The 16,212-nt window shown below is 32.6% G+C and overlaps 1 protein-coding gene across 1 annotated transcript in view; it reads right to left on the reverse strand.

Moving 5' to 3' along the window:
• Window positions 1-16,212, reverse strand: part of LOC140449008 (uncharacterized) — a 158,152-nt gene that overhangs the window by 15,982 nt on the left and 125,958 nt on the right. Inside the window, exon 13 of the mRNA XM_072542148.1 lies at window positions 4,213-4,542. Coding sequence (XP_072398249.1) covers window positions 4,213-4,542 — 330 coding nt within the window. The remainder of the gene's footprint in view (window positions 1-4,212; window positions 4,543-16,212) is intronic.

A 16,212-nucleotide genomic window follows, 5' to 3' on the forward strand; every position in this document is an offset into this window, starting at 1 on the left:
GATTTAAATTTATCTTCAGTGGGATATATTGGAGAAGAAACATAGCAAGGAGCTATTTTATAAAACAAATTTTCAACGATATTTTCGTCGTGTACATGCAGATTTTTATTTTTTTTTATTTTCTTAATTCTATCCCATATTTCAATTGGATGAGTTTGTCTGTTTAGATTGAGATAGAAGTTGGCCCAACTGTTTCTACATTTCTGTTTAAGGGTTCGTTTACATTTGGCATTTATTTTTTTGTCAGTCAAAGTTTGCTAGACACATATTTTCTTTGTACTTTTGCATGCAATTTTTCTCTTATTTGATATCTCACGGCACTCCTCGTCCCACCATTTAGGTGATTTGAATGATATATTTGAGGATGGTCTTAGAATTTTGCCAGCACATACCATTGGTATCGATGCAGTTTGGTAACGTGGAAAATGATTTCTCTATTTCAGCCGTATGTAAGGTCCAATTTGCTTCATTCATAGACAATCTATATAATGGTGACGTGATTGCATAATTGTGATAAGAGTACTTAAGCGTAATACTGATTGGGTAATGATCTGATCCATACATATCCTGACTAACAGACCAACCAAGTGTAGAACATATGTTAGATGAAGCAATTGTGAGATCTACGGCAGATTTAGCCTGGCCAGGAGGGTAAATCCTTGTGGCAGATCCATCAATTATAACAATCAAGTTTGAAAAATGATCTAAAGCATCCACCAAAACCCTGCCATCATGTGAGCATGCAGGTAATCCCCACATGCTTTTCGCCTCCTATTCTGCAATCATGTTTTAACTAAATTAATTTATGTAGTCTGAGATTTCGCTTTAACATCGGAGGGTTTGTATAGAGATACTATAGCTAGTTTGTGGTTACCAAGAATAATGATTCCACAAACTTCATTTTTTGGATTAAAATTATAATTAAATTGAATGACTTCGTATATAATTTTATGTGAAAAGGAAATTGCTACTCCCCATAACCTTTATCGCTATTAACCGCAATGTCGTTAAAGTTATTAAACTTAATATTATCAGTAGGCTTATACCATGCTTCAGAAATTATTGCAATATCAAACTCTTCCTCCATTAAAATTTGGTAAAAAGAATTTTTGTTAGCTTTAAGAGATCTAGTCTTCCACTGAATAATCTTAAGATTTTGTTTAAAGGACATCTTTGAGTTTTTTTTTGTTTTGTTAGGTTTTAAATATATTATCAACAATGTTTATAATTTTATTTTAAAACTCTATATCTTCTAAATTTAAACATCTATTTGATAATGGATTCTGTGAAAATTGGTGAAAAAACATATTAACATGTTAATTAATTGATGTTTAAGTGTTGAAAAATTATTTTGCGGCTCTTTTCCAAACTGGAAGACCGGTCCTGCACAAAAGCTAGTATTATATTCTCGTCTAATGGGCGGGAAATTGGGAGAAGAATTACTAGTTTTTCTTTTTTTGTTCAGGGTTTAGGAGAAGATGGTTGATCATGTGTTGACCTAAAGTTCGATTTAGAAGAAGTATGACGATTAGGATGTTGTGCTGTAAAAGTTTTTAAAGCAGGAAATTCTATAGCTGAATCAATTAATGGAGGAAATTTATTTTCTTGTATAAGGCTAGGATAGGCCGGACTGTCAATCATTTTTTCAGCAGATATATTCAAATTAGACATAGCTTTCTTGATTCTAGTTTGCTTTTTAAATTCTGGACACTCCTTATAAGTAGAACTGTGACTATTATTTTTGCAATAAACACAAAAAATATTGCATGCTTTGCACACCGATTCATTTTCTAACCCACAATTTTTACACCTTTTCTTTCCCCTACACTGTGAGCTGTGAGGAATGGCCGCATCGGAGACAACGAAAACATGACATTTCTACAGGTCATCTAACTTTATCAATATAAATAAATTGGGGAATGAGTTTTCCTTCAAACGTAACAGTGATCATTTGACGATGAACACGTTCCATTTTGTTCTTTTTGGTTAACTCTAGTCATGCGTTTTACTTTTTTAATAGGTACACTCAAATTAATCATTTGTAGGAGGGCCTCCTCGCTGTAGGAAGTATCAACTGAACGAACTAACCCGCGTTTTTCTATAAGATAGCCAGGCATATATGCAAGTAAATTATTCTTTTCAAAGAATGGATCTTACTCTTTTAAATTTATTAACTTTTCACCCAATTTCATTGGATGTAATCTCCCAATGTTTAATTCTAAATGTTCAACAAAAACATGAAACGGTCCTAAATCGTTAGGTTTAAATCTATTTGTTAATTGATTTAATAAACGTTGTTTATCATAATACGAGTTTTTGTTGGATTCCAAGTTTTTATCTAGTGTATCAGTACCAGATAATTCATTTGATTGATTATTATTTTTGTTGTTTATACATGAACTCATATTAATATCTTCATGTACAATGATATCCTCAACAAGAACATTGACTTGATTATCTTTATTAAAATTACCATTCGGCCCCATGCCAGCCCCTTGCCGCTGGTGGATGGACTGTTTTCCCCGGACATCGGTCCGGGGGAGAAATATTCAATAAATCAGAATTTACTTACAGTAGTTTTCCTTTTAAACACAAACTTTATATTCTTATAACTAATAATGAGAACCAAATAACCTATAAACACCGACGTCACTTCGTATACCGCACGTCTTTACTAGTCAACAGTCAAAGTACGAATGAGGAAAAATGTTTCTAATTCGGTTTTTTTTACGGATTTCTGTTTAAAAATGTTCGCTGAAACAAATCAGAAGGTTGAGTTGCAAAATTTTTGAGCAGAAATTGTTAACAATTTTTTTAAACAAATTTCAAAAATCACCAGTTTTTGCTTTGCAAAACCTTTTTTATGTTTCTGGGGTAATTTTAAACAAAAAAATCGTGTGTCATTTTTCTTTAAAGTTGATAGTTTTTAAGTTATAAATAATTTAAAATCTCAAAAAAGCAAAAATCCGCACTTTCAAGGCGGGAAAACTCATATTAAAATGTCTGTAAACTGTCTTTAAACATTTGCAAAAACCCTAATTTTTAAGGAGCATAGTTACCAAACATTTTTTTATGCATCAAGTAATCATTTGGAATTGATGCCCTGCATTTTTCAATAACCTGCACGAATTGGGATTAAAATCAAGGGTTGCGCCCCAGATTTCTCACACCTGTACCAGCCGATATACACGGCTCTGCAAAAAGTAATCTAAATATCGATCCTAAACTGTGTGTATAAATGCCGTACTGTATCAAATTGCCGAAAATGGGGTCAAAATTTTCCGAAAATCAAAGATTATCCCTCCTACTGGTACTAATATTAGATCGCAGATCATTATTTTTATATTACCTACCTAAGTTATAAATGCCATGGTCATGTTTGACCAAAATGCCCCCCTCTTGAATGGCCCCCTCAAGTTTACCTTACAGTATTATCACCTCTACCGATAACAATGGACGGCATAGTTTCTAAAGTTGTGGCATTACATATTGTAGTATTGATTTATATGTAATTCATGCCCGGTCAAACAACCCCTGATCGAATACTCTAATATTGATTGAACACAAATTCAAAATAAAATATAATATCCTATGATCCTTAAAACTGAAGTTTTTTTTTCAAAATTTCACCGAGGATTTAGATAACAAAAAAAAAAGAAGTTTCCTTTAAGACACAGACGTTTTTTCATGTAGTACCACAGATAAACAGTTTAAATGCGAAGCGATTTTACATTTCAAAACCTGAATTCATAAATTCAAATTTACAAAAGTCGCAAAGTCTCTGGCTGTAATTAACGAAAAATATGTTATTTTTAATTTAAATTTCTTTTTAACATTTCTTTAAAAATAAAACTGAAACTATACCATAACAAAAAAAAAATTATTTAAATGTTATTTAAATTTTAATTTAAATGTTAGTTCACATCATTGCTCTCTTGCAGCATAGCTCTGAAGATGGCTTTGTAAGCCGAAAGCGCTCAGCTAGGAATTAAAATTGTTTACATGCTTCAAAATACCTCCCTTTTTATCTTTTGATTTTTAAATATGATGATGTTAAACAATAATCAACAGTATTACAAAAAGAAAAGTATAATCGTTAATAAAACTGAAAGTTTATAAATATGTAACATATAAACTTATTTACTTTTACCAACGTCACCAATTTTCACTAATTTAGTTTTTTTTATAGTTCAGTTTATATTTACAACTTACCAGATAATTTGCCATTTCAACTGTGTTTCCAGTAAAGTAAAACTTCCTGAGCTTCTCTTTAATCAACTCCCTCTTTGGGTCATTATTTCCTATCGCCATATGTGGGTGTACGTACTTGTCGAGATTGAAATAATCTGGTTTTAGTCCTTGTTTCGTTTCTCTTTGTTGATAGATTTCATATAATATTCCCTCCATAGTATTATAACCGATCATTAATGGAACCTTGTTATATTGACCCTTAACTATTAGATCTTGGGATAAAGATGTTATAATGGCTGATTCGCTTGGCTTTTCGATTTTAGGAGCTATTTTAAGTTGTCTTCCATATTTCTATATAAAATAAAAATTAAATGTATATTTTGATATTTGGTTTAAAAAATTATTTTGAATTGTTTAAAATTTATTGTAGAATATGAACACAAAAACGATTGTTAAATGTTTTATATTCTATTTCTCTTTTGGTAGATTTTTCATGGCCTTTAGTTATTGCCATAGATTTGAATGAAAATATTTACATACTCAAGATAATTTAGTCTGTTTTACTAATGCACCTACGAGAATTCATTTAACAAATTTTACAGCAAAATAAAACACTCGCTCCCCTAAGAAGTACGGGGTATTACAAAAAAATTACATTACAAACAACGTTATTCTAGTTCTATGTTCACAGTTTAGAAATGAAAACAAAGGAATCACTACATAAAAAAATACTACATCGATATACCTTTTTTGGTTTTCTGTTTTGCGAGACATGCCATTACATTTTACTTATATATATATATATATATATATATATATATATATATATATATATATATATATATATATATATATATATATATATATATATATATATATATATATATATGTTAGATCACTAATCACTTATTTGACTTTTTAAAAAAAGAACTTTATTTGTTACAAATTAAATATTAAATAATAGTACAAAATTAAATCAATTTAAAATGACTACATTAACTGGACTGGTCGAAGTTGCAGCTAAGAGTGGTTCCGGCATCTGAGAATGGTAATTTATATGTTTGGTATGAAGTGCTGAATTGCTGTTCCCATGAATATTGGCCAACGGTTCGTACAAAGTTCTAATGCGTGCTCAGCGGTTTCTATGGGAATGGGATGATGAAATCTGAAGTCGGCGAACTTAAGCTAGTTCAAGGTTAATATTTTCTCATATAACAGCTCCCCTTATTAGTGAAAAGTCAATGCCATTGCTTTGACTTTTACAGAGTAATTGGTGTTTCTGCTTCGCTTTCTTGTTGGACATTGGGTCTTCTTCTGAAGGAGGCTAAGCCCTGAAGTTTCTGTCTAATGGAATTTCTGCGTGGTAATGAAGTTGGACGCTGATCCTGGGACAAGGAGATTGCAATTTTTGGGAATATTTTGGTTCGGTATTTGCAGAAAAGGTATAAGATAACTAGGATAATAATCAGGGATAAGGTTGATATAGTGAATAAGGGTAGATGTTCCTCAATGAATGATTGGCTCATAATATGGTCCAGTTCTTCTGAATATTGGTCCAATTTGTGTTGTGCAATATTTAAGTCATCTACGTTGATCTTACTGAGTTTAAGTGGTTTCAATTTTGATAGGTGACTCTTTGTCTCAAAATGGTCACAGCATCTGTAGGGTACGTTAACTGGGTGACTTCTATACGTGATATTTGTATATTTCTCAATTTGGTCTCTAGCATGAATTCTGGTACTGCCGATGAATGCAATACATTCGGGAATTAATCTTAAGATTGAATTTGTTTTGATTATTTGTGTAGTGACGTCTTTTCTTGCACATTTGATTGTTACTGGTAATGGATCGGAAATGGTTAGTAACCATAAATTTCGGTCAATTTCTTGTACATTGTAACCTTGTGCCAAGAGCATGGACATCTGGCAAGTTTTTGGTAAGTTGCTGAGAGGTTTCAAAAGCTGGGCTTCACATATAGCATCTGTGTCTATGGGATACGGAAGAATGTCTGTACACATTCTTTGGTTTTGACTGATTTGTTTGCATTTTTCGGTGTCCATGGGTAAGACATATGAAATTGAATCATCATCTCGCGCTATGTATTTAAGAACAGTTGAAAGTATATGATGAAAACCAGTTTGATTATCTAATATTGGTATTGAATATAATTGATACAAGGTGAATATTTCGGGATCAACTAACGGAATTTCGAGAACGAAAACAATTTTTGAATCAAGCTGATAAGCTTGCAGTTTTATTATGTCAATATACTGAGCTATATTTGACATATAAGTGGGTAGAGGCAATACGTTATTTTGTAATGACTGTGAGATTTCTTTTAATGCGTCCATTAAGTCTATGGGCGAAATAATAGAACTATGTAGAATTTGCAGGCGAGAGAATGTTATAGAATTTAGTATATCATTTAAATAATTTTCTAAAAATACGTAGCTTTCCATTAAGGACTCACATAAATCTAGTATTTGTAATTGTGCTTGGTAAAAGGATATGTCATTATTAATGTCCAGAAGTGTAGTCTCGATAGTTTTTAAGTCTTTGTTAAAAGTTTCTTCGTCTATTTGCAATTTTTGAATTGTAGTGTTGAAAGTTCTTATAACTGAAGTGGTAACAGATATTTGATTTTTTAGGAGATTTTCAATTTGAGTTTCATCGGAATTTATCTTATTTATACATTTATTAAAGTATTCGCCATCAGAGGCGTCTAAATTTCCAGTAATAGATTTCCAGATTGTTCCAATACCATTTACTAAACCGCGTTTTAGGCGTTTATTATAAGGTACTGTGTCAGAGGTTATTTCTTTATATTTTAAATTAACGGAGTTTGAGATTTGTTTTAGCAGACTAACATGTGTCTGTACTTCGGCTTGAAAGGCAAGTTTTCTCGGTGTATCCACGTTAATCAATTTTTCTAACAGGTTTTCCAAAATTCTGTCATTATTGGATATTGTAGTTTTGATAGGTAATAATTCTTTGTAAACAAGTAAAGTCCATTTGTCATTAGATATTCGTATAGTTCCTTTTTCATGAAAAAATATTCCAATTGTGTTATTAATTGGAGTGAGGAGAATTTGGGATTGGACGATAGGAAGGAGTCCATAGAATCTGTAAAGGAAAATTATTCAAAATAAGGTTTGAGTCTGTCAAAATTTACTTTAGAGGTTTGGTTAGTTTTGGGGTTAAGGATAATTGCGGAATTTGTAAAAACTTCTTAAATTTCGAAAGGTCCATTAAAAAGATTATCCGATTTTGATTTAATTTGTGATTCTTTTACGTAAACTTTGTCACCAATTTTAAAATCAGGTCTTCGTTCTGAAATATTCTCGTCAAATCTTACTTTCGCCTTTTCTTTCTGTCTTTCTGTTTTTGCTCTGGCTACTTTGTAAAAATATTCCATGCGGTTATTCAGGTCTCGAATATATTTACTCATTAGTGTTTTTTGATTGTATAGAGTTTCTGGTGGTCGGCCTGCAGTGTGCCCAAATATAAGTTCATATGGTGTAAAACCGTGGGTCTTATTCTTTGTGTTGTTATAGCATATTATTGCATAAGGAAGTATAGTGAAGGGATGATCGTTTGGGTTCTCGGCTTGATTTGCTCTAATCATTTCTGAGAGTGTGGCATGAAACCTTTCTATAGATCCATTAGATTGTGGATGGTTAACGCTAGAAAATGTTAGTTTAATGTCGTATAATTCGCATAGATCTTTGATTATAGCATTCTCGAATTCTCGACCGCAGTCACAATGAATTCTTAGTGGTGTTCCATAGTGTTGAAAAAAGAGTAGGAGTGTCTTGACTACTGTTACTGCCTTTTTGTCTTCCAAAGGATAGGCTTGCGTGAATTTTGTCAATTCGTCACGAATAGTTAAAGCGTAGTTCCTAGTAGGGTATTCGAATATATCCATATTTATTCTTTCGAATGGTGTTTTTGGAGTTTCTGTTATGACTAGTGGTCCACTTAAGTTTTTCCTGCAAATCTTAACTTTTTGGCAAATTTCACATGCTTTTACAAATTTCTCTACATCTTTTGTTAAATTCTTCCAATTGTATTTCTGCTTTATTCTTCTGACAGTTTCGTTTATTCCTCGATGTAAGTTGTTTTTACCGCAATGGTAATGATCTAAAATTTGAGGGATTTTGTCTTCGCTGGCTGTTTTAATTATATTTTGACAGATTCTTAATTTTAATTCTTTGTCAGCAAAAATATAAGAAAATATCTCTAGGATAGGTAGTTCGAGATTATTTTCGACGCAATATATTTTTGATTCATCGAATTGATCTTTATTTGCAAAAAGTACAAGAAACAAGTGTGATATTACTCGTTCGGGATCAAACGGTAATGGTATAATAAAATATTTTCGATCTTTTACAGTTTTGCTGTGTACAATATTAATTCTTCGGTTACTATATTCCATGTTTTCTTCGAATATGTCATTCATTATTTTCTCGTGAAGTTCTTCAAGTTTATTTTGCCAAAAAAATGTAACAATATTTTTGTTGGATTTGTCTAATAAGTCCGTATTCGATGTTTCAATTTTAGAATAATCGATTATTGACTTTGTTCTATACAGTTCGATAAACTTGTCAAGTTCTTCGGACATTTTTTCTATATTTTCTTCATCGTCGTCTTCGTTTTCTTGAGTTTCCGTATCATCTTCATTCGATGCATGTAATGAGATTTTTGATTGAAAGTTTGCACAATCCTTGAAATGGTTAATCTTTATCCTTGAGAGGGCATCTGCATTTCTGTTTATTTTTCCTGCGCGATGTTCTATTTTATAATTGTATTCTTCGAGTTTTAGGCGCCAACGCGCTAATCGGCTTCCGGGATCTTTTATCGAGAAAAGCCATGTAAGGGGTCGATGATCGGTAATCAGGGTGAATTTTCGGCCAAAAAGATATGGTCTAAAATGTTTGACTGCCCATACGATAGCTAATAGTTCTCTCTCTATCGTCGAATATTTTGTTTCGGCACCGCATAATGTTCTGGAGGCATAAGCTATGGGTAAATCTTTTCCAATAGGGCCTTGTGATAGAACAGCTCCAATCGCGAATGCACTAGCGTCAGTTGTTAGTAAAAATGGTTCCTCAAAATTGGGATATATAAGTATTGGATCCGAAGTTAAAATATTTTTGAGTTCGTTAAAGGCTTCTTTGCAATCAGAATTAAAAATAAAAGGTACGTCTTTCTGAAGTAGTTTCGTAAGTGGTTTAGAAATTTTGGCAAAATTTGGAATAAATCTTCTATAGTAACCGGCTAAGCCTAAGAATGACTTTATTTCTTTGATGTTCTTTGGTTCCGGGAAGTTTTTGATGCAAGATATTTTAGCTGGATTTGTTTTTACACCATTTTCTGTTACAAGGTGGCCCAAATATGCTACTTCTTTTCTTAAAAATTCGCACTTGTCTGGCTGTATTTTTAAATTTGCTTTTCGTAACCTTTTAAAAACTTCTGTTAGTCGTGACATGTGATCATGAATAGTGGGGGAGTAGATAATTATGTCATCCATATACACTAAGCATCTTTCGTTTTGTATTCCTAAGAGGATGTTGTCCATTACTCTCTGGAAAGTAGATGGAGCATTCATTAGTCCGAATGGCATGCGAACAAATTCGTAATGTCCATTTTCGACGGAAAAGGCCGTTTTCTGGATGTCTTGTGGCTCGATTTCAATCTGGTGAAATCCAGACGCTAAATCTAGTGTTGTGAAGTATTGGCATCTTCCTAGTTGGTCCAATAGTTCTGATATTTGTGGTAGAGGATAACGGTCTTGTACTGTGAGTTCGTTGAGTTTTCGATAATCAATAACAACTCGCCATTTTTGTTTTCCTGACGCATCTAATTTCTTCGGTACGACCCAGACTGGACTCGACCAGGGCGAGACACTTTTCTGGATTATTCCTTCTTCTAACATTTTATTAATTTGCGTCTTTACCTCTTCCTTATGTATTTGAGGATATCTATAGGATTTAGTGAAGACAGGTTTAGCGTTGTTTGTTTCGATTTTGTGCTTGATTTCGTTTGTGAAGGTCAGTTTGTCGCCTTCGACATAAAATATATCTGCGTATTCAGTACATATATCTAGAATTAGTTCTTGTTCTTCGCAATTTAAATGATCAATTCTAAGTTGTTCTTTAATTATTCGTGTTCTATCTACTACGGGTTCTTCAAAATCATTTCCGTTGTAGGATAGGATTGTCTCCGAATTTTTGAAAGGTTCCATTGAAATGTCTGAAAATTCGATTGTCTTCGGCATAGCATTAGCATTTAGTACGGAAGTTAAGAATTCTCCATTTTCATCTACATGGACTAATGCATGAGGTAATCTAACTTTTTCTATTTCTTGAGCTGATAATATGGCATCTGTATTTGATAAGTTGCATTTTAGTCTGCATATTTGTTCGGTCCGGCTGTCAATGGTAATTCTGTTTTTTCCTTTTATTCGTTTTCTCTCTGGTCTTTCAAGATTTTTGTCTTGATCTCGATTGTTTACGATAGCATATTTTTCATTTATAGGGTTTTGATATTTTAAATTTGATTCCTGTTTAGAATCTGATTTAATTTTTATTTTAGGTTCGTTTTGTGTTGTTTCTGTAGGGTGTGTCGGTGTTTTGTCTTTAGGAGGTGTGTTTGTCTCGTGCCCTACTTTGTGAAGGGTGACAGTTTTAAAATTTGTATGCAACTGTCGGGATTTGAGATCTATTACGCATTCATAATGATCTAGAAAGTCTAGGCCTATTATGCCATCGAAATCAATGTCTAAATTGAAAATAAAGACTTTGTGAGGATTATTGTCAGTGAAGGGAATCAGGACAGATTCTGTTATTAACAATTTTTGATCGGTTATACCTTGAATAGTAACGTTTTCAGGAAATCTATTATGATAATTGCGTGCTGTGTTTTCTTTGAAAACAGTGATTCCAGCACCTGTGTCGATTAAAAGTTTAAAAGTGTTGGTAGCATCATTAATGTAATATAAATTTTTGGAACTCATTGTATGAAATGGGGTTACATGAATGTCTGTTCGGGAAAATTGAGATTCGGATGAAAGTTGTCCAAGTTGAGTGCTTGGATTTGTTCTTGGATATTCGTAATATCCGTTGAGGAGTTCGTATGATTGGGAGGATGATTTTGATTCTGAAGTGAAAGAAAATCCTGATAATTTTGTGTGTTATTGGTTTCGTAAAAGTTATCAGTTTGCGGATTATTTTCTGTATAATAATCCGTTTCATAGTTTTCATAGTTATCGGTATTATAATAATTATCTGTATAGTAATCGTCTGTATAAAAGTCAGTCGTCATTTCATCAGGGTATTCGTTTAAAACATGTGCTCTTTGGAAGTTTGGGTTTCTTTGAATAACAGATGGACGATTTTGATTTTGATTTTGAGATGAAAAGGAAGGTCTCTGTTGGTTGAAATTTGGATTGTTGGACGAATATTGATTCCTATTAGGGTTCTGATTGTTTTGATAGTTGTTAGGTCCATTAATATATTGGTTTTGGTAACCGTGTGGCCTAGAAAAAGTTTGGTTTGGCTGTACGAAACGTGAAGAGCGGCATTCACTATTTAGATGACCAATGCGGCCACAATTTGTACATTTTGTAAACTGAGATGAGGGTCTTCTCATTGGTTGAGAGGATTTAGGAATAGTTGATCTAGAATTAGATTTTTGTTCTTCAAAATATGACAATTGAAGTTCGCGTCTAATACGATTGCTTGCTTCAATGAGATCTTTTGGATTACTAGCCCTAATAATTTGTCCTAGACGAGGTTCTAAACCGGTTAAAAGTGTGTTTAGGGCCATGGTATCGATTAAGTCACATTGGGCAGTTTTTTGATCTGGGGATAAATTTGCTACTTGGACCGAGGCGTGCATTTTTGCATTCAGAACTTGTAAACGGTTAAAGAAAGTTAGAGGAGATTCGTTAGATAGTTGTTTTAGTCTTTGTAAGTCTTGTATTAAAGAGGTCAGGTCTCTACTGTCTCCGAAATGTAGATTTAGTAATTGTTTTATTTCTGTATAAGAAATTGGTTTTCTAGAATTAATAAGCTGTGCAGCTTTACCTTTGAGTTTATTTTTTACGTGAATCGTTAATAGAACGCGCTGATCGCCTGTGGCCATTTTAAAAGCACAGTCGCACGCATCTAAAAATGTAGAAAGAGAAATCGGATCGCCTTCAAATTCTGGGATAATAGAAAATATTTCCGAAAGCTTGTATGGTTCGATTTCTTGTTGAGTCTGGGAACGTGTCTCAGGCATTTTTCGAGATATTTTTAAACGAAAATGAAAAATAGAAGTATGGAGAAATATAAAATATATCAGTATATTAGGGAGAAAAAAAAATGTGGTGGTATATAAAGGGCAAAATGTATCAATATAAAAATATCAAATAATATATCAATAAAAATGTATCAAATATACCAAATAAAAATATTGCAAGAGAAAATATACCAAAAATATAGCAAGTAAAAAATATGTCAATAAAATATCAGTATAAAATAGTATGAAAGAAATATGTCAATATCAATAATTTCAAATATTAGATAATCAACTTGTATTTTTTTATGTATCTTGATTAATTGACTTGCAGTATAGTCAATTTCGTAAATTATTATAACAAATTATTAACGAGATGATTCAAAATCCACTTACATAAAGAAGAACATCGGGACGCCTTGTTCTCTCTGCTCAGCTACCAGGGGCTTCACTAGGTGTTCCTTCCGTAGATCACAGGAGTGAGGTTGTTCGGAGATGCTTTCTTCTTTAAGGGTTGTCTTGTTCTCTCTGCTCGGCTACCAGGGGCTTCACTAGGTGTTCCTTCCGTAGGTCACAGGAGTGAGGACTTCCGTAGATTCTTTGTTCCGTTAAGGGATGAGAATCCGCCGCTGCCAGTGAGTATACACGTGTTCTAGCAACGTTAACCGGATCCTACTGACTTTGCGCCAATTGTTAGATCACTAATCACTTATTTGACTTTTTAAAAAAAGAACTTTATTTGTTACAAATTAAATATTAAATAATAGTACAAAATTAAATCAATTTAAAATGACTACATTAACTGGACTGGTCGAAGTTGCAGCTAAGAGTGGTTCCGGCATCTGAGAATGGTAATTTATATGTTTGGTATGAAGTGCTGAATTGCTGTTCCCATGAATATTGGCCAACGGTTCGTACAAAGTTCTAATGCGTGCTCAGCGGTTTCTATGGGAATGGGATGATGAAATCTGAAGTCGGCGAACTTAAGCTAGTTCAAGGTTAATATTTTCTCATATAACATATATATATATATTTATATATATATATATATATATATATATATATATTTATATATATATATATATATATATATATATATATATATATATATATATATATATATATATATATACAGTCCGTCCATAAAGTACCGCACAAATTCATTATTACCTAAATAAATAAATAAACAATAATATTAAAAATTCCCGAAAAAGGTTAATTTTTGATTTTAATTTACTATAGTTTTAAATTATAATCTAATATATAGTTATTTACAAAATAATTATTAAAGAATAAACGTATTAAACGCATTAAATGAAATTTCATATTGTTATAGAACTACTTTAATAAACTATTAAAACACCTTGCATTATTTGTAACATTGGCTTTAACAGTTTTTATTAGTGATCTAAGACCATGACTAATAAAAATATTTTCTAGCAGCTCTTATTAGTAATTCAGCCCCTGAACCATAAAAATATTTTTAATATTTTACAGTATTTTTTAATTTTTTTTTCATTTGACGTTAAAAACTGTCAGAACTATTAAAGTAGAAATCTGTATTGTTACGCTCTGCAGAAGGTAGGTTTACGTGAAAACTATTCAAGCAATTTATTATTTGCAACTTTCTTTACAAAATGCATTTAACTGAAAGTAATAGGATTGAAAGATAGAATTATTGATAATTGGTATTGGGGATATGTCGCGGACTCAACAAGAAGAATGCTGATTTTTTCATGAAAGGCATCCAGATTGTGAACCTATTTCAAAATCTAGGTTAAGCAGAATAGAGCAAAAATACAAATATCTAGAAATTATCTAGAGATTTTGATGTTGGAAAGTCTTCAGTATCAAATGTTTTTAAAAAGTTAAAATACCATCCTTATTAAGTCCGTCTTATCCATGAATTGACTGAAGACTACTTTGACCGAAGAACAGTATTCTGCGAGTATATGATGAACCAATCTAACAACTTCACTGATAACGTTTAATTTTTGGACGAGGCAATGTTACATTTTGAACGGTCATGTTAACCGACAAAACACTGGTCAAATACCCACTAATTTAGACCGCAGAATCTGGTTTCAACAAGATGGTGTATCGCCACATTTCGCAGTAACTGTGCCCAGTGGAATGACCCCCTAGATATCCTGATTTGAACCCATTAGATTTCTTTTAATAACGTTATTTAAAATCTCAAGTCTACACAAACAGACCTGATAATATCGGACAACTACAAGACCGAATTAGACAAGAAATAAGGAACATAACACTCGCTATTCTACAAAATGTTAAAGACGAAAAAATGACCTGTTCAGTCATTGTCTCGTTTGTTTATTATTGTCAATGTATCACAGTAATTGCATAATAGTAAAGTAGTTGTATAACAATACGTAATTTAATTTAATGTGTTTATTACGTTTACCCTTAATTTATTATTTTGTAGGTAACTTGAAATTTTTGCATTTTTGCCACCTTGTACCAATTTGAAACAACGTTTTGTACATTTTTGGAATCAGCTCAGCAAAGGAAATTATATAAATTGAAAAAAAGAGATTCCTTAAAAAAATGGAAATGACGTCTTCATACGAAGGTGGTTCAACCTGTATATTAGATGATGATTTCAAAAAATAGTAGATTAAAATCAAAAATTGACCTGTTTTAGGAATTTCTAAAAATTTTGTTTATTTAGCTAATAATGAATTTATGAGTTACTTTATGGACGCACGTGCGAATTTTTGCCTTTTTGCCACCCTTTACCAATTTACGGCAACGTGTTATACATTTTTGGAATCAGCTCAGAAAGGGAAATTTATTAAACTGAAACTAAATTTTATTTCTGGAGTTCGATATTTTGTTGATTATTTATTTTTTTAACTTCATTGTACGAACGTACAAGGTCGCACTGATTTCGGTCTTTTTCGCACGTGTCATTAGGGCAACGAGTTTTATTATCAAACAGGATGTTAGATATTTTTAGTTTTTCAGTATTTAAGATACATGTCGCTTAAATTGGAGTTGTCTTTTAATTAATTGACTTTTTCTTTTGATGATGTGATACATTCATAGATCATAGATCTTGACATTTGATCAATTTAACGTGTGGCCTGTTATGTTGGAATGGTGTATTACTGCACAGGAATAATTCTCTGTTTTGCAATGACTTTCATGCTGCGGTATTCTTTGTTTTAATTACTGCAATATTTGCCCTATATACTGCGCATTACATTTGAGACAAGAAACTTGGTAATTGAGATGTCTCTGATTAAAAGCGGTGTCTGTTCTCCTCCAAACTCTTACACGTCTATTGGATCCAGTTAGGCAGAAACGGGATTCATCTGAGAATAACACTTTGCTACAATTGTTAATTCTCCAACGCGCGTATTGTCGAGCAAAAGCTAGTCGTGCAACTCGAGGCACCCGGCGAAGTGGCGGTCTTCTAGCCATCACCCGAGAAGATAGTCAAGAAGAACGGAGTCTTCTTCTGACTGTTGCAACACTAAAATTGCGATTTCGTACTTCCTGTAGACGATTTTAATGCATAACCGCTGTTGAGGTCCGGTTTCTTAAAGACTGAAACACAAGGAAACAGTCATCTAGTGCCGTGGTCGTTGTTCTTCGTCCAGAGCCAGGTCGCCTGGTTAGCAAACTTGCCTCCTGAACGCGTTGAAGCACTCGTTGAACCGTAGAAAGGCTTACGCCAACAGTTCTTGCGACTTGCCGTTGAGTGTGACCGTCTTC

Source organism: Diabrotica undecimpunctata, chromosome 8, assembly GCF_040954645.1.
Source record: "Diabrotica undecimpunctata isolate CICGRU chromosome 8, icDiaUnde3, whole genome shotgun sequence".
Taxonomy (NCBI): Eukaryota; Metazoa; Arthropoda; class Insecta; order Coleoptera; family Chrysomelidae; genus Diabrotica; species Diabrotica undecimpunctata.